Here is a 26,555-nt window from a genome sequence, read left to right on the forward strand (position 1 = left end):
ACCTACTCTGGAACATGATCTTTATTTATTTGTTTTATTTAATATTTCTAATCTCATTAGTTACTCACAAAAATCCTGTAAGAAAGATCCATCATTATAGCTATTGTCAGAACACAATAATGCTGACCTCAAAAAGTTGTAGTGGGAATACTATGAGTGATATATAGGATACCTGGCACAATGCCTAGGCACACATGGCATAGGCTGGGCAAATAGCACCTTTATTAAAATGTCTTAGTTTTCAGTTTATAGACTAGGAAACTTCTCTGGTGGGTTCAGTAGTTTTTACATTCTGACACAGCTCTCATAGGGGAGAATTAGGAGTCAGTTTAAATATTTCTGGTTACAAACTCTGTGACCTTGAATCTCCTGCAGTGTCAGTTCCTGAAGGCATCCCTATTTCACAATGAACATGGGAAAACTAAGCAGGCATATGCCCTTAACCTACTTACAAGTAAAGGAATGAACCTGGCTCTTTGTGGAATGCCATCCACTTTTTTAAGTCAAGTATATAGACTCAGTTGAATGTGTATGTCAAGCTAAAAACTAAACTCCCTTTACAATGACAATAAAGAATGAGCAGACAGCAATGACTCATTTAACAACAGCCTCATTTGGACTGTACACTCCCCCAAAATGGCAATGCAAGGGCACTGGCGCTTTGGTTTGAAAGGTTTGGCATGTATAATCTAAACATCCTTTTGGAAATATCAATATCTCCATTTACTAAGGCCCCCCTCAATTTCCTCCTCTTTACCCCCTCTTTCATGACCAACTTCGACCCACTTGATGTTCTCCTCAGAACCCCAGTATTTCTAGTATCACCACTTCCTTGGCCTCAATCTTTCTGCATTGCTGTATGCAGCACTCCTTCTATGCCAATTTCACACTGAACATAGACCTATTAACCCTTCATCTATGTTCCTGGCGTTATTTAAGCCAGGAAGTTTGACCCTTCTTTCTGATCTAAATGAACTCTAGAGAAATGCAATTTTTTTCTTTCAATTTTAAATTTGTATTGGTTTCAGGTACACAGCTGAGTGGTTAGAAAATCACATACTTTACATAGTGTTCCCCATGTTTGGTGCCAGTTGGAATACTGGAAATATTGAGGGGAACACTATGTAAAGGAAATGAAATTTATTAGCTAAGGTTGGATATATTTATATGAGCTCCCCATATTCATTTACTTGAAAAGTATACAAATTCCTTATTTTAGGCCAGAGATTTGCCAACATACTATGTCTGAGCATTCAGTTACCTGGGACGCAGATTAAATAGGCACACTTATGAAATGCACTTCTCCAAAATAGGGGCTTAGGAAACTGATGACAGAAAAACACAATTAATTTCTATGATCACCAAAGCTTGTAAAACAGAGCTGAAGTAATTTAGCTATACATACAATATTTATTTTAAAAGAATGTTTTTGCAAATATAATTACAACTAGAGGCCGGGTGCATGAAATTTGTGCATGGGTAGGGTCCCTAGGCCTGGGTGGCAATCAGGGCCAACCTGTGGGGCGATTGGCAGGACAATCAGGGGGCCCCCACCTTGGCTGGCCTGGGGCCTGTGGGCTGGGGACAGCTCTTGCATTGAGCATCTTCCCCCTGGTAGTCAGTGCGCATCATAGCAACCAGTCATTCCAACGGTTGTTCCACCGTTTGGTTGATTTGCATATTAGGCTTTTATTATATAGAATTGCCAATTTTATTTATATTTTCAGTGGCAAATTTTCAATAATTGCAACCATATTTTTAAATCATCCTAATTTTCTTCTTTTAGTGGTGTTATAAACCTCCAATATGGGCCTCCTATTTGAACAAGAGGGTTGGTAATATGGCAGGCTTGGTATTATTTTGGGTCACAGTACAGGACAAGCTGTTATCAACAGGCTCCATATGATTTCTTGTGCTGCTTAAATGTCTCCCCGCAACTGACCTGACATGGCTCGAAATTAGCTTGAGTGATTTGACAGGATCACAACACCTGCCTTGGAGCCATAAGTGTACATTTCTCTTGCAATATTTAATGTGCTCAAATAATATGGTAAACCTGGGCATTTTTACCCAATACAGATATAGTAACAAAATATAAGGTAGGTTATTAAAAACACTGGGAGTACTTGACAGTGATAAAACAAATTCAAGGTTTAGAAAGACATATTATAAAGAAAATTTTATTATAAAATACTGACCTTAAGAATATATTTAGGTAGTTCTTTACATATTTTTAGATTTTTTTTTGCCATTTGACTGATGCAATTTAGAAAGCATTAAAAAAAAATCTAGTATAGTCATGTTTTATGTGTAAAACTAACCTAAGTGGAATATGGAATACTGGGTGTGCCTATGTCCCTTACAGTGCTAAATAAACATGCATTGATTGAATAAATGAATAGTAATATAGCCATAGAGAATAGCAATTAGCATGAATAATTAAAATTATCATTATTTTATAATATTAAACACGACATTTAAATAGCTTATGAAGTTTGAAAGCTGCAAGTCTATTAAAATGTGAAACCAATGTAGCATATTTGCATTATTTACCATTTCTCCCTACTTCCCAAATAGTCTTTGTTATCCCACTAACCTAATCTCCTGTTTTTTTTCCAATATCTCATCCCTGACTTTGGCCCTCTTCACAGTTACATACTTCTCGCTCTGTCTAAAAGAGATGTGAATACAAGTAAAATAAATTGTATATATTGACACACTGTAGTGATCATTTCTAGTTCTCTTCATTTCCCTATGTAGATCCAGATTTGTGTCTGATATTAAACACTCCACTCGAGGTGAAATAATTTCTCTTGTCCACTGAGCAGGGTGCTGAGTTAACAGGTATCTGCAGCTGTCACTGGCCACCATGTGAAACCTGGAAATGGGACTATCCCAGGGGTAGCAGAGCCCACATTCATACCCTGGTGGAATCCTTTGAGCCCTAAATTGAGTTGCACCTAAAGAAAGATATAGTCCTAGACCACTAATGCTCAAAAATTTTAAATTTATCTTTATTGCTGAAAGTACTATGCCTCAGAACAACCCAGAGGGTTTGTTAAAGCAGATGGCTGAGCCTCACAGTCAGACTTTCTGGTCCAGTAAATCTGGGTTGGGCCTCAGAATTTGCATTTCTAACAAGTCCCCAATTGATGCTGGCTCAAGAACCACATTTTGGAAATCACTGGGCTATTTCAATTAAGTGGGCCAATAAATAGTGATTTTTTTGTCTTTCACATGTTTGGGTTGGGTTTTCTATTACTTGGACCCCCAAAAGTTTCCTACACAATATACCTGAGTGTCTGAAAGACACCTACCTCCCAAATAAGCATGAATTATTCCATCTTATTTAGTGCATATACATTTAAAAGTATAGGAAGGGAAGTCATGAGGAAATTATTACACAGAATAGATAAGATTTCATAGTATATTTAGGGTTTTTTCATACTTCATGATATACCAAAATTAAATTTCGTAGCATCTTGTAATGAAATATTGGAGGTATACACAAAAAAACTAATACCTAGATTTTTTTTCCATAGAAAATGTTGTAAGTTTCTGATATTTGCATAAGGAATTTCATTGCTGACTTAAAATTGAAGCTATTTTTACATAATGAATATAATTAAGACAGTTACTATTTTATTTTGAGTACAGTAAAAATAACACTATACTCAAGAGTTGTAACTACTGTTTGCTTACCATACAACGTATAATTTCACTTCTCATTCACCTTTCAAATTCCCCCCCCCAAAAAATGGTTACCTGTATCTAAAGAGTCAAAGTGTCCTAGACATCCACAAATAAAAATAGGTATTTAAATAACTAACAACTTATCTAGATGTAATATTTGTGAGAAAATGAGTTGAGATCAGGGGTCATTAACTTCTTAAAATTTTCTCAGCTCCTAGGACAGTGATGGCAAACCTCTTGAGCTAGGCGTGTCAGAATTTTGAAAAACCCTAACTTAACTCTGGTGCCGTGTCACATATAGAAATGTTTTGATATTTGCAAGCAAAGACTTATATTTTTGATATTTATTTTATATATTTAAATGCCATTTAACAAAGAAAAATCAACCAAAAAAATGAGTTCGCATGTCACCTCTGACACGCCTGTCATAGGTTCGCCATCACTGTTCTAGGACATGCTCATTATGCGATAAATGGGCAATCTTTGGGAATTCATGTAGTTTTCAGCCACCACTTGCCACCTTCAGAGGGCTGTATTATGAACAATTGCTCCTCATCCCTTTGCTCTCAAAAACACTGCCCTCTCAACTTCCTATTTCTAACCCCAATATAGCTTCCGCCAATCTCTCAGGTAGGAGATATTTGAATGAGGAAAGGTACCAGTGCTTAGTCCCAGAGCAGGGCAAGAGTTCTCTCCATATGCAGAGATTTAACCCTTTAATTTCTAGTGATAAATAGGCCCAGGACTCTGGGGAGCGGGTGGGAGGTGGCAGGATTCAGACTCTTTGAAAACCAGTATGACCATAATAGTTTACATTTACCAGTTAAATCTTGCCACCATCTCCCCAGCACGGTTTCCTACCTCTGTCATGTCCATCATATAACGATGTAGTTAACATCATTCTTTCCCTTTTCTTTCTATGGACAACGACATCATTCACATTATTAGTGCTCACTCTTGGCTACTAAAATAACTTTCTCGTTGTTCCCTCCATTTAAAAACTTTTCTCTTTTCACTTATCCTAAGATCAATGTCCCTGAAACTTCTGTCTGGAAAAGGAAATTACCCGCTCACCATTGCCTGCCAAGGACTGTCCAGTCATTTTTTTTGCACTGAAAGGCTCTCTATGAGCTGTTCCCACCTATCCCTGCAGGCTTCTTTCGGATAACCTCTCAGAAAAAATCCATTGACATAAGCAAGCAAATCTACAGCCCATTGTGTTTTACCTTCAAATTTTGCTTATTTTTGCCCCCTAACTAGAATGCCAGTACTCTCACATCCACTAGTCAATATCTTACTCATCTTCAAAACAGCTCAAACTCCCCATGTGTGAGGCACTTTGTACCTCTTTAATAATTCAGAATACTATAATTTAAACCTACTACTACATTTCCCAAGGAAAATAATCATATATTTTAATATTTATAACCCCTACAGCTACCAATGCAGGGTCTGAGCCACAGCAGTTGCTTAATAAATACATGGTGCTTGAACAAACAAATAACATAAAATTGAACACATACAACACAAATATGTACATCTCTTATTTTATATCTGTATATAAGTCCTTGGCTCTTCATATATAAGAAAACAGTCCATCTTCAGAGTTTCAGCTTTTAAAGATGGTGACTAATTTATACAACCTTTCTAACAATTATACACATATTTTTGTCAAAAATATTTATAGTTCTATGAGCTTCCAATAAAACTAAGTATTTTAAATTTTAAAACTAATCAAACATTATGAAAAAATTAGTCCCTAAAGGACCTACAGTCCCTCATTAGAAAGAGGAAATACATTCTGCATTTCCTCTTAATTAACTACCTAACAGTGTTATCAATTAGTTTACACTGGTTGGCTAGCCAACCAATGATTTTGTTGACAGCTCACACAATTTACAACTCCTTACATTCTCCTTTATTCTTAAGTAAATTAAATTCTAGTGTTTTTTTAATCTGAAAAAGAGAAATCTAAATAATATGAAATATGTTGACTGGTTCCTATGCTTTTTAAAGGTTCACAGAAGATGAAAGAAATTTCAAAAATAACTTATTGAAGGAATCAAACATATGCTACATAAAATATTCTTTTAAAAATGTTTATTGATTTTTTTTGAGACAGAGGGAAACATTGATATGAGAAACATTGATGGGCTGCCTCTTCTGGATTAGGGATTGAACCTGCAACCTGGGTATGTGCCTTGACCAGGACTCAAACCTGCCAACTTTTGGTGTACAGGATGATGTTCTAATCAACTGACCCACATGGGCCAGAGCCATAAAATATTTTTTTAAATTAACATCAGAAGAAGCATAAAGGAAAAGAACCAATTAAGGCACAGAGTTACCAGAAAACAACAGATAAAAGGGCTTTAAGAAATCCTTATACATCAATAATTACCATGAACTATTCTTTTAAGGTAGAAAATATGTGAAAATTAAAGGGAGTAATTTAACTAATGGTAGATAATGGCTTACTGAATGTTCATATGAAAACAGAAATTATTGAACCTTTCTCATTGACATGTATCAATAGTTTGGTTTTGACCAAACCAGTTTTATGACATTTGGCACACACATTTATACAAAGATCAGGTGGACAGTGCCATAAAATGACATATTGAGTAAATTTAAGTATAGTGGAAATGAACACTTCTCCTTTGACCCTTAGGACATTAAGTCTATATTTAAGGGATTTATTTTCATGAGATTGAGATAAATTCCCTCATTGTATATTAGCTCTGGATATATTTTTACTTTTTAGTTTTCTTGCCCCCCCCCCCAAAGATCCTCAGGATGCCATATAATTTTCTATGTAATTAATTTAGGTACATTTAAAAACAAAACATACTTACCTCCAAAATAAATTTAAGTGTCAGTCAGATATTCACAATCACATCAATCAACTAATTTCACTGAGAAGCCACCATATTTGAAGCCTCTGTTAAATCCTGTGGTTGACAGATTATTGCTGTCAACAACTTGACTCCCTCCTGCCACGCCATCTTGCAGAGCACGGGAGAAAGCAGAGCATAGACACCGGAGTTGGCCATGTGGCTCCTTTTGCCTAATGGTATGTGGTTATGAAGTACAGTTACACAAAGCCTTAGAAATAGCCAGTATTTCCTCTCACCCTCCAGTGTTACTGTGATCTATCATGATATAAGCCTACCCTGAAGAGCATGAAGAGAATGTGGACCAGACCTGAGCCCAGCGGAGTTGTAGCTGAACTGCACACCCAAGAATAACACATAACTATTAGTTCTGGTTCTTTTCGATAAGCCACCGAATTTTGGGCTGGTTTGTAATGGAGCATTCTTATATCAATAACAATAAAGCCCTAAGAGAGAGGATTAGATAAAATTCATGCCTGCCTTTGAGGAGTACAGAATTGTACTTATATGGAAATAGCCTAATAAAATCTATAACAAAAGTAAGGTTATTTTTGTTATACAGGGATTTTCCGGAGTCCTTATTTTCACACTAACACAGAGATGAGGAAACAGAGGCACAAGAAAGTTTATTAACTTTCCAAGATCATATAGTTCATAATGGGCAGAGTCAATTTTTGAACCACAGAATTCTTCCCTTTGAATTATTCTCAATAACCTGCCTCTCGCACTTCCACATTTGGAAAAGCACACACATTTAATTAATGTGTATTAATACTGCATATGCGAACTCAAAATTGCAGAAAAGGAATTCAAATATTTTGGGGGCACTGTGCTAAATATAGGGGTGACTGCATAGCTTTTGATGTCAAACAAAATGTGATCATAAATGTTCCATTAATCTTTCTCAGGCTCAGGCTCGGGCCTTTATCTTTAGAATGGCAAGATGACCTAACCAATAGGCTGACTGTGAGAATTTAACACCACACAAGAAGCATACAGCAAATCCTAAATAAATGTTAACTGTATCATCATTACCATGTTTCAATTTCATAATCACAATATGGGATACATTATTATAATTAAACAACTTTTAACTATATTCCAAGGAATATTTTTCTAGACCTTGCTATTCTCCTCCAAATACCCCATACTTATTATTTACTAATTGTTCTTCAAACTCATGCTGGGTTGACTAGTTAACTTGTCTATGGAAAGTGTAGCAAATACTATAATTTTTGATACCTTCACATTCAGGGGACAAATTTTAATATGCACATAAATATTATTTTATTATACTCTAATAGATTGTGCAGATAGTTGGGAATTAAACACCAAATCCACTCTATACAATATTAATGCCTATATTACAATACCAGGCACACATTGAGAACTCATTAAATAATAATTGATGGAAATTAAAGTTCTGAAAATTCTCAAAAATAGTAGAGCTTTCAAGGTGAGCTGAAGGTAACAGGGCTTTTCTCCTTAGTGATCACCTGTAGGCAAGGGAAGTCTTTCCACCCCTTCCTTAACCCTGCAGTTTCACTGGATTCAGCTCCTGCTTCTTTCTGATGGTTCTAGTCCCCCAGCTACCAATGCCCTGTCCTCCTCTAGACATATTTTGGAGATATTTAATAAATTTTTGCTGAATTTAATAACTGAGGCTCAGAGAAGTCAAGTGACTTGCTCAAAGTCACAGCATAAGTAATTTTAGTGGAGATAGAACAGTCCGTTTTTCTTTCCAATTCCTAAGCACTATTTAGAGCGCTCTGCCTCTGCACTTCCATCCTATCCAAACCTGCTCACTTAGCTTTCTCAAAGGAAAGATGACTAGATTCAATAAAGACTCTATTAGTAACAGATCAGGGCATTGCCACTCATGAGTCTTAGAATCCTACACCTGACAAAGTGGCAGGAATGATGTTTGGAAGCAGTAGAATCTCAGGAATCCCAAGCAGATTGATGAATGACATTTGTAGGATGTCCCCAGAAGCCTTCATGTCACAACCCAAAGATTGACACACTCATTTTCAAAGTACAAATAAACTCTCATGATGATCCAATCAAAATTGTTCAGTTTTCTATAGACACCTTTCTTCCCTCCCCATGCATTTCTGTTCATTTGAATCTCTTTGTTCTCAAAGAGGATATGCATATTAAAATTCCCATGTATTGGTATTTTTAGATTTCATATTACAAATAGTTTGATTTCATAAGTGCAAAAGATAATATCTAATGTCATCTATTCAGAATAGCCAAATATGTAATACACAAAATAACACTAGTTAATATCCATGGAATAACAAATGTATACACTCAACTCTCCTATCTAGCTTTCCTTTCACTTTTTTTTAAAATATATTTTTATTGATTTTTCACAGAGAGGAAGGGAGAGAGATAGAGAGTTAGAAACATCGATGAGAGAGAAACATCGATCAGCTGCCTCCTGCACATCTCCTACTGGGATGTGCCCACAACCCTGGTACATGCCCTTGACCGGAATCGAACCTGAGACTTTTCAGTCCGCAGGCCGACGCTCTATCCACTGAGCCAAACCGGTTTTGGCTTCTTTCACTTTTATAGACAAAGAAAACCAAAGATTATGAAAGAATTTCTCCCATTGCTGACTCCAGAGAATCCTTATTTGGATAATAGTTGGTGCTAAATGCAATCATTCTAAGAATTTCAATTACAGCTAAGAAAAATGCTCTTTGTTGGTATGACAAGTAATTTAAGTGATTTTGTTACCTGAATTTCTTTTGATGTAAATGAATAAGGTGTTCTGCTCACTATTTGAGCTTCGATATGTACTTCTCTGACATAAGACAGAAATGAGGGTCCAAATCTGCTTTTCCATGAAAAAAAATGTCAACAGAATATATATATTTTTAAATGTAAAAATGAGGTTTCTACAATTATGTTATCATTTTAGAACTTCAAATTTATGAAAATATTTACCTAAGTATATGGTTTCAGAACAACTTTAATGTGCTTGAAGAGCAACCATCTAACGATTTCTTCTCAATTACATAGTATGATAGTTGGAGAATAATAATTTTGACTACTTCTTAAAAGATATATAAGAATTGAATGAAGTCATATGTACAAAAATATTTTCTAGCAAAGCATACTCAAATATAAGTAGATGTTTTCCCATTATTCTTTTGCATTACTAATGCAGCATTAATTAATTAATTTATTTATTTTCTTTTATTGATTAAGGTATTATAAATGTGTCCTTATCCCTCCATTGTCCCCTCATCCCCCCAGTCCTGCCCTCACCCTCACCCCTGTTGTCTGCATCCATTGCTTATGCAGCATTAATTTTAAGGTTCAAATCCATCCAAGCAGCAATTGAGAGAAGTCTATCCAGTACATAGCTAATAGATCAAACAATTTCTTTCTTAAAACAAATTAATTATTTACATGTCAAGTTGCTCTTGAAGTTTATATAACTAATGGTGTTGACTAAGAAAACAAAAAACAAAAGTCTGTAATTTGTCTTTTGTGTTTTGAAGAGGAAAATACTTAAATGGCCAAGTCACTTTGTTTAGAAAAAATAACTAGTTTTGTTTAACTATTTTGCACAGCAGAAAATGATAGTTTTGAAAGAGCAGTAGTGACCAATTGGGAAATATAGTTACCATGTTCTGATTTTCTAATTTTGATCCTTACCACCCCAACTGACTCACAAATTTACAGTTAATGCCTTGCCATAAAAGTTTTTAAGCAGTACCAAAACTCATTGACCTTTTTTAAAAAACAGTTTTAGCCTGCCATTCCGTAGGAAGTATGTGGATACAATAATAAAACAGGAAAACAGAGTGGGTAACTATCCACTTGGAATAAGTACGTATTTGAACTAGTCTATGTATAATTAGGATGATAGGTGTTTTGGCATAGAAAATTATCTTACCTCACAAGTTATGCCTGGGGTGACACAAGGTCAAACCAGTGAGCATCTTTATAAAAGATCTTATTTTTTTGCCCCTTTATAAAGCCGTCATTCTTCTACCCAGGCTTAACTAAGATTATTTAGAGCAGACAGAAGAATGAGTTCTATTACAAAATATAGTTTCTTATTTGCCAGGAAATATGATCTTTGAAAAGACAAAGCATTCTTTTCCAAAGAAAATGAGATTTGCAACCTTCTTGCAGCTCTCTATCCTTATCAATTTAAGAGTTAATGGAAAATATCTTGAGAATTTACCTGTGTAGAGGCCTGAAAATGCCATGGAAAATCCCTCTGGTACTCTCAGCACCAGCAATACTACACTTCTCCCCTTCTCAGATGTGACTCTTGACCTTGAATCCCACACCGGGCTTAGAATCTAAATTTTCCTTTAAAAAAAGGCTTCAGATATCCCAGTTCACCTCATCTGAAGTTTCCCTTTGCTGAGATCAGCAATGTTTGAAGACACTTTTATTAACACATCTATTGGCTGGTGACTCCCTTTCTTCCTCCCTTGTGCCTTCGAACCCAAGTTCCTCTGATAGAAATGTCTGCATGTAGGTCCAAGAGCCAGAACTGTATGTGTGTATCTGTACAATGTTAAATTGGCATTTGAAAATACTTTTTAAAGTCCTCTTATATATATATATTAAAAAAATAAACAAAAACCAGAAACAACCAGAATGCTCAGTAATACTCAGTTTAACAAACTAATACATTCATACTATAGAACATCTTATGCCTATTAAAATTCCTAATTATACATATCATTAAACGAGAATGAAGGCCATGATATATTTTTAAAGAAAAAAGCAAGAGAGAGAGAAACATAGCTGTGCATATGTGTGTATATGTATGTGTGTTTAACACACATTCTATCCTATATAATAAAAGCCTAATATGCTAAGTGTCTGGTTGTCCGGTCATCTGTTCAACCAATCAAAGCATTATAGGCTAATGATATGCTAAGGCCACTCACCCGCTCTCTATGATGTGCACTGACCACCATGAGACAGATGCTCCGAATGGTAGGTTAGCTTGCTGCTGGGGTCTGACCAATCAGGACTGAGCAAGATGGGTAAGACATGTCCTGGGACCCTCCTGCGGTCCCTCCCCAGCTGGCCAACCTCCCGTGTCCTTCCCCAGCCCCGATCGTGCCCCAGTGGGGTCCCTTGGCCTGGCCTTCACCCTCTCACAATCCAGAACCCCTTGGGGGATATCGGAGAGCCGGTTTCAGCCCAATCCCACAGGCCAGGCCGAGGGACCCCACTGGTGCATGAATTCATGCACCGGGCCTCTAATATTTATATCACTATGGGAAATATGAAAGTATACACCCTAAATTTAATGTTGATTGATTCCAAACATTGTGATTAAGAGATAGACTAGAGGGGAGTCCCACACATACATATTTAATTTACCTGAATTCAATCATATGAGCTTAGTCATTTAACATATATATTTGGCAATAAAGGGAGGTGAAATAAGAATTTTAGCTGTGTAGAGATTCTGCCATTCCATTTGGTGAGCAGAGGCCCCAAGTGGGTGTGAAATGGGAGTGTGAAAGGGATGTTACCTCTGTGGACTGAGGTTCTTGGTGTATATCTCCTACTTTGAGCATCTCACCAGGCTGAGGGGCCCCAAAAGAACAATCCACCTGATACTTATCTAATACCGAGCCCCAAACCAAAATGGCCTTCCAGTCATGGAGTAAACACTTATTTCCTAGTATTTCTTGTGCTGGAGACAGTGTAATGAACTCAAACACAGAGCCTTCTTTAGATATTTGTCAGGGCATTATTTAAATTTCAAATGTCTAACCTTGGCATGTATGGCTCAGTTGGTTGTACATTGCCCCATGTACCAAAAGGTTGCCCATTCAATTTCTGGTCAGGGCACATACCCAGTTTGCAGGTTTAATCCCTGCCTATAGGAAGCAATTGGAAATGTTCCTCTCACGTTGATATTTCCCTCTCTCTCTTCCTTTCTCTAAAAACACCAATAAAAACACATTAAAAAAACAAACCACAAAACTTCAAATGTGCTGATGTAGAACCTGTTCTGTACACAAAATTCATCTCCACTGTATTAATTTTTATTTACACACATATATATTGTTTGACTTTTTGTAGCAAACATGCATTGTATTTTAATATTTTTTAAATATACTGATAAATTTTAAAAATTTAAGCATTTAAATACATAAATAATTTTTATATTTTCTATGGTCATTTAATTTCTGGTAAACCAGATTTTTAAGTATTACACCACAATTTCCTAGAAATAGTAACCTTCTAAAAACTGCCAAGCAAAAAATTAGATTATATCGAGCATATTAAGAGGATCAGGACCCTGGTTGATGCGGCCCAGTTGATTAAGTGTTATCCTGGGCATCATAAGTCACCGTTCAATTCCTGGTCAGGGCACAAGCCCAGGTTTCAGGCTCGATCCCCAGTGGGGGGCATGCAGAAGGCAGCCATCAATGTTTCTCTCTCTCCTCCCTTCCTCCCTCTCTAAAATCAACACAAATAAAACTTTAAAAAGAGGTCCAGGGAATATACGCTCATCACTGTTCACTTAGTTACTTATAGTACATTTAAAGCTTAGATGTTTTCCCTTTTTTCTTAGAATAATCCTCTTAGAGATTCTGGGTTTAATAACAACACAGTCATAATTGCTACTATTTAGAATGATGGTTATGTGTCAGTTATTTTATTAAGTGCTTCATTTAGCATTTAAACTTTACAATAACCCTCCCCAGGGTGTTAATTAGACCCCATTGGAGAGAAGAACAAACGGAGTCTTGTGGAGTTTATCCAAACAGCCGAAGTCTAAATATCAGGTGAACTGGTGTGAATGAAGCCCAGCCCTGCTGTTCTCAGGAACTCAAGCTCTCAATCACTATGCATACTCTACGCTTGCTTTATTTTAATAGTTTTGAACTCCTTGAATAAAACCATTGCTTCAAATAGGTTTACCCTTAGCTGCTAATGACAGAAACCCCCAAATGACAGGGGCAAACAAGATAAAAGTTTTATTATTCTTATGTGCAAAAGTAGTCCAGAGGCAAGCTGTCTGGGACTGGTATGGCAGCTCCCCAGTCCCGCAAAGCCAGATTCCTATTTTGTGTGCTGAGCCAGCCTCACCGGTGGCCACCTTATTCATCTCTTGATTCAAAGGACTGCTGGAACTCCAGGTGGAGAAAGGTGCACAGGCAAAACAAACACCTCTGCAAGTCCGCTCCGTCTGCTTACTTCTTTTTGGCCAGGATTTTATTCCACGTCCATACTTAGCTTTAGGAAGAGGGAAGGGTCTGGCCTGTGCTGCTCAGTGGTTGAGCATCGACCCATGAACCAGGAGATAGAACTTAGGAAAATGTCTTGTCTCACGTCATAACTCCTCAGACAGGAAATTCTTCAGACAAAGGGCTATACCTGGGATCTCTGTTTCTATGGCATTGATTACCCACCTCCAAACCCTGAGCACCAGGAGTCACTGGTCAGATTTAACATCTGTGTCTGAGGCCCAGAGAGCTGAGCAGTTTTTTGTTTGTTTGTTTGTTTGTTTGGGGAGGGGATGTTATGATTTCAAGAGACATGGGATGTCACTTTTAGCATCATGTCTCAAAATATATTGAATTTTGAGAACCCTATGAAGGAGGTTTATGCTTTGCAAATTTAAAACTTGTAACATTAATAATTTTGTTCCCATATGTTCCTCTTTCTTTTTGGGGCAATTTTACTAAAAAAAATAACTGCTGAACTTGTCACTATTGACACTATTTGACCTAAGTACCATCATATGATAAATATCCTTCTTAGATTATCAAAGTGTGGGAATGGCCTGGCTCAAAGACAATGTATTTTGGTCTCTGTGGTGGAGCTACAGAGTGGTGTGCATTGAGAGAAAGTGGTGTGCAGGTCTGGCACTTTCCTGAGGATGGAAACCTTTAGTTTTATGGGTCACTGGGCATAAGACAAGGTACACTTATCCAAACTGGATGAACCTAGGGAGGGTAGGGCTCGAACAAGAGGACTGCACAGAGTGGGTGAGTGAGCTAGTAGTGGGGGACTCCTGAATGCATTCTCCAAAAATACAGGAGCGCTGGCCCGGTGGCTCAGTTGATTGGAGTGTCAGCCCATACACCAAAACGTGTGCGGGTTCTATCCCCAATCGGGGCCCATATGGAAGGCAACCAACCAATGTTTCTCTCTTAAATTGGTGTTTCTCTCTCTCTGTACTATCCTCTCACTCAAAAACAAAACAAGCAAACAAAAAACCATATCCTTGGATGAGAATTAAAAATTAAATAAATAGAAACTACAGGAGATGTTAGGACCACAATGAAAATGCCCATACATGAAAGGAGGCAATCCGAGTCTGCCTGTTCAACACATTCCTTTACTGGAGAGGGTGTTAAGGAGCAGGTTTCAAAGTGTTTAAAATTCATCACAATTCAAACCTTATTCTCTCTCAGTTGGACTATAAGTGGCATCTAAACAGAGTTCCTCCCCTTGAGTGTCTACCCCATTTTGCGTGCCCTCAGGCACCACAATACCTGTCATGAGTTCGAGCACTAACCACAGTTCCCATGTTCAGCCACTTCATGGCTCCCGTATGCTGTTTACCTGAGCACAAACTCACATCCACGTTCAAAGTCCTCCACAGAATACCCATCTATAACTTTCCATGTATCTGCTACTTCTCCCACAGCCCTGGATCCAGCCACGCCACACCTAGAACCCCTCCCTATTCCCCAAACACACCCACATACTTTTCTTCCTCTATGCCTTTGCTTGAACTTTTCTTCACTCAGAATTCCTACAGCCCACCTTTTGGACTAAAAACCTTCCTACTTAAAGATGGATGTGCTACCACATTCTGCAGAATGCCTAACCACAATACCACAACATTTGATTTCTGCCTTAAAGGAATCCTCAAAGAAATTTGTAGAAATTATATTCTTCATAATATAATTCTTCAGTAGTCCCCCCTACTCAATGGGAAGCTCTCCTCAACTTTCTGTCCCTCTTCAATAGCAAACAGAGATATACAGCATGTCATAAGTGTTTGCTAAATTCAGTTAGCTCTTCCCAGTTATTAAAACTGAAACTCTGTTTTAAAAATATATATTCTTTTTTTGAAATATATTCTTATTGATTTCAGAGGAGAGAGATAGAGAGACATATCAATGATGAAAGAGAATCATTGATCAGCTGCCTCCTGCATCAAGCCCATAATCCAGGTATGTGCCCTGACTGGGAATTGAACCATGACCTCCTGTTCATAGGTCGATGCTCAATCACTGAGACATGCCAGCTGGGCAAAACTGAAACTCTTTTAGGTGATAAATATATATATATCATACATATACGCGGGTATGGCAAAAGTAGGTTTACATTTGTTAGCATGGAAAATAATTTAAAAATAATATAAGAATAAACTGTTTAATATACAACTGTAGACCTACTTATATTAAAAGTGATTAGAAAATAACTTTTAAGAAACCAATTATTTTATTTAAGTGTAATCATAGCTGTTGGGGGTTTTCAGGGATGCCTTGAAATATTAACTGAAAGGTGTTTTTTTATGTAACCAAACATTTTACTATTCTCCAAGACATACTTCACCAAAATTAGGTTACTCCTTATTAGAATATAACACCCGCAGGACCAATCATTGGGCCAGGCTTCATGCTATTGAAGTCTAAGGAAGATGCATGGGCCAGGAACAAGTGAATACTGGAAGAAATAGACCACTTGTGATCTTGTAAATGCGATCACTTTCAATCAGCGCAAACTAAAATAACTATGTTTCTTGTGATTCACAGCATTAGAATCCCAACGGACCTAACTTTAAAAGGGCATGGCGTATCTCATACAGCTGCTGTGAGCCTGGGCCAAAATAGCTATCCTTGCTTGACCTTTTGAGTTCTGGATCAATAACAACAGGACCAGACTACACTAAGAAAACTAAATTGCCTTCACTGAGTCAAATGCCCAACAAATACAAAGCCAAGCCATCTCTCTCTCTCTCTCTCTCATCTATCTATCTATCTATCTATCTATCTATCTATCTATCTATCTATTCATCCATCCATCTACCCATCCATCCATCCATCCATCTATCCATCCATCCATCCATCCGTCCATCCATCTATCTATCCACTGACCCAAACCAGCTAGGGCAGCAGGTTGTCTTTTATGGTTTACTAGAGGCCCGGTGCATGAAATTTGTGCACTGGGGTGGGGGTTCCCTCAGCCTGGCCTGTGCCCTCTCACAGTCAAGGACCCCTCACTCCTTACTGCTTGCCTGCTTGCTGCTCCTTACCGCTTGGCTCACTGCTCCTTAGCGCTGCCACAGAGATGGGAGAGGCTCCCGCCACCACCGCTGCGCTCACCAACCATGAGCCCAGCTTCTGGCTGAGCGGTGCTCCTCCTGTGTGAATACCACCAGGGGGCAGCTCCTGTGTTGAGTGTCTGCCCCCTGGTAGTCAGTGTGCATCATAGAAACCAGTCGTTCTGCCAGTCGTTCTGCTGTTTCGTCAATTTGCATATTAGGGTTTTATTATATAGGATGGGCACTTGGGCCTTCACCTCTAGGATAAGCCCCTGTAAGTACTTTTTGGAAATAGAGTAGCTTCCAGAGACCTGTCCAACCTCTGTGAAGAAAATAAAATTCTGCTCTGGTCGTGTATCTTAGAGTGGTTAATACTTTGTCCCCTGGAGGAAATTTTCCAGGATTTAAATCAGCTTTGTGAACTTGGGCGGTTACTTAAACTTGATTTCGTTGTCTGTAAAATGTGATAAGAGCAGGACTTATATTACATCATTGTTGTGAGGTTTACCATCTGTAAACCACATAGAACAGTGTTTTGCGCAAAGTCAGTGCTCAATACATATTAATATGTGTATATGTGTAAAACATAATATTATTACAGCAATGCATAAAATATATTTTAAAAAAAACAACCTGCTATGTTTCAATGTTACTAGCTATAATATTGGAACTACTTCTTTATTTTTTTAATATATTTTTATTGATTTCAGAGAGGAAGGGAGAGGGAGAGAGAGATAGAAACATCAATAATGAGAGAGATCATTGATTGGCTGCCTCCCACAGGTCCCCTACTGGAGATTGAGCCCACAACCCAGGCATGTGCCCTTGACCGGAATCGAACCTGGGACCCTTCAGTCCACAGGCCGACGCTCTATCCACTGAGCAAAACAGCTAGAGGGGAACAATTGAAGATGAAATTGAGAAGCTAAATTTAAAGCAATGAACAAGTGGGCAAGCTGGCAAGGCAGTCCTGTGGTCTGTATGTAAGGATTTCCTCGTTGGACCAGGCAAAGAGAGTCAGAGCATTTGCAGGGGCAGATTCTGCACCACGCCCTGTCACACAGGCCTCAAAGGGCATCAGTCAGAGTGACGCGAATGGAAAACGAACAGTTATTTCATTCGACCTTGAAATGAAGAGACATAGACTGCCTTCTACAGGAATGAACACACAAGCAAACAAAGCCATGGGTGACTCAGTACTGCATTTTCTATCAGGGAGGAAGGAATGCAGTGACTAAGATGTCATGGTTAAACAACAAATCACTTTCCATGGAAGATGAACAAGAACACTGTATACCACAGCGTTCCGTCTGCAGAATTTTAAAGAGAGGAACCAGAGCAGCTTCTTCTGATTTTAGCTGATGATCTGCTGACTGGTTCACTGGTTGAAGACCGCATCTTACTTCTTCTTTTCCAATGAAAGAACAATAGAAAATGCCCTTTAGGAAATGTATTCAGAACTCATGATATTGAGGAGGCCTTGCCAGAGGCAATAAAATCCAGAAAAGCAGGGTAGAAGTGGAATTTGGAATGAAATATTAGACAATACTTAGCTTTCATTCCAAAGCTAAGTATTGAAGCTTATGGGAGTGATGAAGTTAAAATAACAAGCTGTGGCATTCACTGTTTTTAAAGGGTTGAGCTACAGCCTTCCTAGGGTAAACAAATCACATAGAAGCACCTGTGCCCATCTGAATTACTTATATGACTATTTTTTCCACTGCCAAGCAGCCTGCATATTAAGCATTCCCTCTATGCTCTCCTGGGCCCAGGTGTCAAAAAAAAAAAAAAGCATTTTGCTATAAACATATTTTTTATCTCTGCATGTTAGCGTTGGACTCTATTCTTAGACATATTGTGGGTAAATAAGTTGTGATATTTTTCCCCCTACAAATATGCCAAACCCTGGTTGGAATGCGTTATGCTGTCCTTATACTAATGGAGTGCCTGTGTCATTCACAATGACCTAATTGAGGTTCTTGGCATTAAGTAAATGGTATATTTAGGTGAAACTGGTAGAGGGTGGGGTGTTCTCTCTAAAGAAATACCTTGACCCTTTCCAAAATCAGGGCCCAAATCACTTAAAAATGTGCAAGATGCCCAGCCGGTATGGCTCAGTAGTTGGGCATCGACCTATGAACCAGGAGGTCACAGTTCAATTCCTGGTCAGGGCACGTGCCAGGGTTGCAGGCTCGCTCCCCAGTGTGGGGCGTGCAGGAGGCAGTCGATCAATGATTCTCTCTCATCATTGATGTTTCTATCTCTCCCTCGCTCTTCCTCTCTGAAATCAATAAAAATATGTTTTTTAAAAACGTGCAAGGCAATGAACTTATTTTCACTCCACCCTTACAAAATAACAAGTTTCATTGCAGCTAAAAATTTCAATCAGCTAAAACAACACAAAAGCAGTCGCTTCTAAGTAAATATGGACGACTTATGTTTTCCCCATCACAGTTCCTGATACGCACTTATATCTGTGAACTATATCCTAAGTATGAGAGGGCCAATCAGGGCTCAAAGACACCGCCTGCCTCGCCCTGGAATTTAGGAAAATGGTATTTCCCTGTATTGCCCTCATAAACATAAAACTCAGGCTTATGTTCTGCAAATATTATGATTGACGTTAGTGGGGAACCCAGCAAAATAACTCCATTTGTGAGGAAGTTGGGAGGTTCCCTCTGTAACAGGAAACTAAAATAGAGACAGTGAATGAGTTTTGTAAATATTATTTCCACTGAAGTTTGAACCCTAGGGTGGAGGAAAGTATTATCATGCATAATTCCAGAATTGACTTACAAAAGGATACATTTGGGATGGCAGTAACTTCCTGGGGCGGGGGCTGTGAGCAGAGGTCATTCCCTTCTCTTCTCCGCCCTTTCCCCTTGTGGGGAGAGGCAGCAACCCCGGAAGGAAGGGTTTCCCGGCCCCCGCGCGTGCGGGGGAGTCAGCGAGAGGAGACGGCGCCCTCCCTTACCTGCGCAGGTCTTCCCGTCGTAGGTCTCGCACACCCAGTCGTGGCATTCGCACAGGGGCCCGAGGTACACGCCCGGCTCGCTCACGTGGCAGATGCAGACCCCGCAGTCGCACCGGCCCCGGCCGTGGCACAGAGCGCCCCCTGGGGGCTGCCCGGGCGCCCTGCAGCGGCGCTCGGACTCGGCCCGGGACAGCCTGCACGTGGCGCCTGACCCGCTTCTGCAGGGCGACAAACCACAGCAGGCCCCGGTCAAGCACGGACACTGCTCCTGCTGCTCCGAGCCCACCCAGGTGCAGACAGAACCCCACGAGGCCCCGCATTGCTCTGGGGGCCACGCTTCCTCTAGAAGTGGCCTGGCACCCCCGGCAAGGGGCACCACCCATAAGCTATCACCTGAGAAATGACCGTGACCCGAAATGACCTGCCCACCTGGGCACAGGGCCATCTCCGGTTGGATAGAGGTGATCCAGCCCCGCCCCCGGGAAGTGTGTGCCCGAATCTTACATGCACATTAAGATGAAATACAGATTAATGCAAAGTATGACACTTCGCTGCCTTTTCAGTTATTTTTGAAAAGCCCCATTACTACCTGATGGCCAGGGCAGTTATTTCATGAAAAGGAAGAAATGAATATGTAGAAAGGGCCATCCAGGTTATGAGAGCATAAGACACAAAGCTTTCTAGAGTTGCATTAAGCAGTGCTTATAAACCATACTTTTTAAAAGTTTAGCTTTGCAATGTGCCTCCTCCAAGTCTCTGACAAATGTAATACAAAATGTAACACATAGATACACACAGAGAGAACTACCTTCAACTCATGGCAGAAATTCCTCCAGATGTGCGTTGGCGGAGGAGGAAACTATTTATTTATTCGGTGGTTCTTTTCTCCAAAGTGCAAGCAACAAGAACAGAAGCGGAGCCACGCACAGCATACATACAAGGAAAGGAAGGGGAGCAGGTTGAAAACATTCACCCTGTGTCCAACTTCCTTAGGGCAGCCATCCTGCAGGCTCGAGCCCTGCCGCACAAAGCAGGGCAAGTCTGTCTTGAATAACAAACCAAACTTACCTCAGAGATGGCGAGAAGTTTTGAGGAACAGCTGACAGCCCCGCGAAGAGGAGGGAGCACGCCAGCAGCAAGAAGTTCCTGAAGCCCCCGGGACGCATGCTGAGCTCCCGGGCGGTGGAGGCGAGCTGTGCTTCTGCAAGGAGGGGCTCACCGCGGGGGAGGGGTGGGGGGTGGGGGGCTGCAGGAGGGCGGGGTGCCACCGGCAGAAGGCAGGGCAGACGGACACACCGACACTCCGGCTCTGCCGGGAGCTGCAAGTGCCTTGATGAGCCGCCTGTGAAGATTTGGGCAGCAGCACCGCTCTGGGCGGGGAGCTGGTGCCAAACCCCTCAAGTGGAGAGTTTAGGCAGGAAAGTAATTAGAAACAGTTGTACAAGCAGATGGTTTATTTTGACATTAAAAAAAAGAAATATCTCTTCAAGTACAGGCCCCAGAAATATCTGACAGGATAATATTTGGGCTGGCTGATATCGAAGGGACAGATAAAATAAGCCCCAAGAAGCCAGGGGGAGGAGGCGGCACAGGATGTCAGCGTGAGGACTTGGGTAAAGGAGTTACCCACCACATGTCTTTTAAGAAGATGCACTGTTTGGGGCATGAGTTCTGAGGAACTAGCAACATTGACAAAAAAAAACAAAAACAACAACTTTTACTTGTACTTTTTCCCTGGGTTTTAAATCGTGGGTTTTTCATTTCTGAAGCCTTTGAAAAGTGTATCATGATTCTAGTTGTTCAAGCCAGTAGTTTATCGCACCACATTTTTTTCTTGACTTGGACAGTTCAAATCGTGGCTGTCCCAAATTCACCCCATTTCCCTCCATGAATCAAGTATGAGGAAACAAGATAAAATGTCTAATTATAATATCAATTTCACTGAAAACTCATCCATGTCATTTATTAAGCACCTACTATGTGCCAGTCACTTAGTATATTTTATCTCTAATTGTGACAATAACCAAACATTTGATCATTTATCATTTAGCAAGCATGGATTTACCATCTCTTAGGTTCCGGCCTCTGTGCCACGTAGAGAGGACACAATTAAGGAAATTAAGGAGACATGACCCCTGCTCTTGATATCCAGTGGGTTAATAGACATTAATCAAAACAAAAAGACAAATATTAAAGAACAAAGGTTTGCAAATGCAATGAAAAAGTGCAATGACTTCCAGATTATCTAGAGCAGTGGTCGGCAAACTGCGGCTCTCGAGCCACATGCGGCTCTTTGGCCCCTTGAGTGTGGACACGAACTTTCAATCGCTCTGTATGTGCGCACCCACAGGTGGTATTTTGTGGAAGAGCCACACTCAAGGGGCCGCAGTTTGCTGACCACTGATCTAGAGGCACCTGATCTAATCAGTATGGTGGCATTTGAGCTAATGAATGAAGGATAAAGTAGAAGTTGGGTGTAAATGGGGAAGAGGTGCAAGAGAGTAGGAAAGCATTTGTATTCTCATTTTAAAGATCAAGAAACTGAGGGCAAAGAATGGCCTCTTGTGCAAAAGTAACTGACACTCTCAAAATCACACAAGAAGTTAAAGCGAGATTTCAGTTAAAATCTGTGGCATCTCAAACCCCACACACTACACACTGTCCCTTAAATTGTGTGGTCATTGGGGACAATTGCTGTGGAGGGTTATATGGGAAGGAGGAAAACATTGTTCCCATGTTCTCAGAAGAGCACTTGGATGCAATGGTTTCTCATGAATAGAACCATCCAAGCTGTGGTTCTAGGACCTTAAAGTTGGAATAAGCTATAAAGGATGGGATTTCTCCCTGTCAGTTATATAAACAGATATAAGACCATTCCAACATTTGCCTGCTGGAGCCCACGCCTTCGCTCTCTCTTCCTCAGCCTCAATCTGCACCAGGAGGAGCTCTGCCTGGGGCACACTCCAGCCCACAGCTAAGACTCCTCCACATAGCTGTCCTTCCTCAGCCCTCAGACCCTGGCATGTACAGGCTGGTGGCTGGATCTACCATGGGGCGAATAGACTGGGGAGAGGTGTGCATAGGCCACAGAGTGACCTGGGAAGGGAATTCTTGGAGTCCTGCTTTAGAAGGAATGACATAGGCTTTGGGTTGGCAGGTTCCCGGCATTGCATGAAAGACTCACCTTATGGGGAGGGGGTGTGTCTGGAGGAAAGACAGAGGGAGTCATTAAACCAGTAATTCTCAAAGTGGGTTTGTGAACCTGCAGCAGCAGCAGCACTTGGGAACTTGTTAGAAATGTAAATTCTCAGGGCCCAGCCCCAGACCTCCGGAATCACAAGGTGTATTTTAACAACATCCTGATAAATCTATTTGCACATCACAATTGGAGGAGCCTTGCAGAGTCCAGGGCTGAGGGCTGGGGCCCCGATGCCTGGGTCTAAGCACGGTATTTACACTCACTCACAGTTCAAGTTCTGCCATTATATTCCCTCCTAGCCACGTGTCACACTATGAGATGTAGGAGCAGGCTCTCCTGCCAATGTCTAAAAACCTTGATGACTCAGAGACTATGGGAACAGTAGAAAGGAAGCCTCAATTCCAAAGCCTCACTAGGAATTTACACTGAAATCATGGGACTTTTAATAAATGAGTCATGAGTTACTTACTGTTTGCATATTTTCTGAGGGAAAAAAAGAATCATTGTGAAATTGGGACCTGATGTTTGAACATTTCTTTCATGAATTATAAGAAATGTCTTTGACTTGTGATGTTTTCATAGTGTGGTGTGCAATAAAAAGTATTATCATTAAGAGTATGCTGCTGTGACGTAAAGATAGTATGTACTAGTGACTGAAAACATTTAAATGTTCTGATCATTATATTACTGTGACAGAAATAATATTCCCAGTAAGTTGAAATAGTTTTATTGTGGCTGACTCAGTAGAAAGCCTTGGGTCCACGAAAACTCTGTCAAAATAAAAAGACCAACTTAAAATTCTCTCCTCTTAGCAAACTTTTTGTTGGTGTTTTGTTCTTCTGCCAAAGTCCTAATGCCTACTATCTCCCGTCTCCCAGTTTGCAGAAACTTCAAGAACACGCCTTCTTGTGAGAGCAGATGTTGAGCTCCATTGCTGAATGGGAGGCCCCGAGTCTCTCATTGACCCTGAAGACCCCGTGAGAGCTCTGAAGAAAAGCCAGGGTAGTGGACGCACAGTGTGGGGAGCCTGGGAGGATCCCCAGCATCTGGAGCCAAACTCAAAGGAATTGAGAACATCTTAGTCCTTGAATGTAGTCTTTGACTCCTCAGGTCACAAATCACAGAATCTAAGGATTCAAGGGATTTTTTTTTTAAGGTGAAAAGGCAATCTAATCTGCCCTGGGCAGTTGGTTCAGTTGGTTAGAGTGTCATCTTGATATGCAGAAGTTGTGAGTTCGAACTCCATCAGGGCACATACAGAAATCAACCAGAGAATGCATAAATAAGTGGAACAACAAATTGAATATTCTTTCTCTCTTCCTTCCTCTCTCTCTCTAAAAAAATCAATAAATTGAAAATAAAAATAAAATAAGGTTATCTAATTCAAAACTATATTTGTTGACAATATGCAACAACAACTGCCAAATGATTAGGTAGACTCATCAAGAAAACAAACATTCAGAAGAACACAACTCTTTGTAAAAGTGGCTCTAACGTTTTTACCCCTTGGTTTTAGATCTACTCCAAGAGGTCATGTAGCCTGGCCATAGCTTAATATTTTAAGCTATAACACATAGATACCCCAGTCCCATCATATTATCCAAATAATTCTACACTTCCCAAGATACATATTCTCATTTTTATCACCACTTCCTCATGTATTACAACTTTATGCCTTCAATACTCTGATTTTCTGAGTGTTTTTGCTCTGTCTGGTGTGGATGCTTCTGTAAAGTATAACATGCACAACTGAGACCATAAAGTAGGGGTTGTCTAATGTGTGTGGAATTGTTTTTCTGTAAACTGGCTCCTATACATAGAGGGCAATGAGAGACCAAAGAGAGAGTCAGGCCACTCAAGATGCATATGTCGTAGTTTAATAAGAGAATTGAGACTTTTCTGGGGTAATCGCCACAAGAAAAATAGATCTCCACACCTTCCCACCAGAATCTTAAAAGTTTATACAGAGGCCTTAATTGGGTTCAGTCACATGCATCATCCAGATATTATCAACAACACATTGCTCTCTCAAAGCTGTGTCCTTGAAAATTGTTCCCCCTGTTGGAACAGTGGGCAGAACATCTACTCCAAAGACAGGGGAGGGAGGGGAGCGTCCTATTGCCTAGGTCTAACTCATAGGTTGGCACTTTCAGCACTCAGTTCATATACTATATTTCTACTAATAAACTGATGATCAAATTAACTTTTGATTGTCTCATTACTCCATTAGTGGGCTTTCACAGGTATATTTTCCCCAAAATACAAGTTGTTATTTTCTTTGTTCAATTTTATCTGATACGATTTCATATTTCTCACATCCGTCAAAAGTAATTACGATGAATACATTTTCTCCTTCTTTATCCAAATTATTGATAACATACTTGAAAAAAATAGGCTGAGGCCCAAACTTAGGTGAGAATTTTATTAAGCTCATGGCAATCCCTTCATCAGCACACACTGAATAGACAATCCAACCACTTACCAGTGTCCTGTTTTGTCTGCAATCAACCTATGTCTTCATTGTGTTCATAAGATTCCTATGGAAAGTCCCAATAGTGGTCTCAGTAATTTTCGTTTACCAGGTAAAACTTTGGCTTTTACACCTTTTCTGCCAGCACCTACAATAGTGCCCAATTCATATTATATATTAATATATATTTTTGGCATAAATAAATTCATTGGAAATGATGTAATACTTAAATAGCAGAGAATTTGGGTGATGCAGTGGTTTCTGGATCAGTTGTCACATGACATTTGTAAACTTTAGTATCCTCCTGACATCGTGTAGATACAAAATTAATCTAAATAACATCAGATCCTTTTTTTCATATTCCCAATTTTTATTAATTATATCATTTTTACCTAATTCTTATAAACATAATTCTGAGAGCTATCTTTAGTTCCTCTCTATTGTTTGCCTGGATTATTCAGTAAATCCCTGAATCATGTTGATTCTACTTCTTAGTAATCTAGCCTCCCACTTCAACATCTTTAGGTTTACTTTTATTTGTACACCATGGCTATAGACTACCGACTAGTCTTGCTACATTCATTCTCATCCTTTGTATCTACCCTTATCCTGCTCCCTAGGAGATCAAATACAAATTTCATCACATCCCCTGAGGGGTCCCAGATTGAAGAGGGTTCAGGCTGGGCTGAGGGACACCCCCCCCATGCATGAATTTCATGCACTGGGCCTCTAGTAAATAAGTAAGTTAATTAAATAATTTTTAAAAACTTCTTGTTTAGCCTCACACCTCACACATTGTGTTGCCTTTTTAACTTTGAGTCTTTCTTGCCTTGTTGATATGAAAGACAGTGATGAAGGTGTCCAGCTCTACAATTTCCATAGTGGAGGGGATATAAGGATGTCAGTACTATTGCAAGTGGGGAGACTGTCTTGGATATGAATGATCAACTTTAGTGGAGGCTTTTTCTGACATGCAGGGCAATTCCTGGTTAAGGCTGCAGCTGTGAGGCATTAGCAGCCAATACTACCATCAG

The 26,555-nt window shown here is 39.7% G+C and overlaps 1 protein-coding gene across 1 annotated transcript in view; it reads right to left on the reverse strand.

Moving 5' to 3' along the window:
- Positions 1–21,257, reverse strand: part of ITGBL1 (integrin subunit beta like 1) — a 199,171-nt gene extending 177,914 nt beyond the window's left edge. The window contains exons 1-2 of the mRNA XM_006752925.2: positions 20,921–21,257; positions 19,853–20,070 (exon numbers count right to left, since the gene is read on the reverse strand). Coding sequence (XP_006752988.1) covers positions 19,853–20,070; positions 20,921–21,018 — 316 coding nt within the window. The 5' untranslated portion in view covers positions 21,019–21,257. The remainder of the gene's footprint in view (positions 1–19,852; positions 20,071–20,920) is intronic.
- Between the last annotated feature and the right edge of the window lie 5,298 nt (positions 21,258–26,555).

This window comes from Myotis davidii, unplaced genomic scaffold (genome assembly GCF_000327345.1).
Source record: "Myotis davidii unplaced genomic scaffold, ASM32734v1 scaffold450, whole genome shotgun sequence".
Taxonomy (NCBI): domain Eukaryota; kingdom Metazoa; phylum Chordata; class Mammalia; order Chiroptera; family Vespertilionidae; genus Myotis; species Myotis davidii.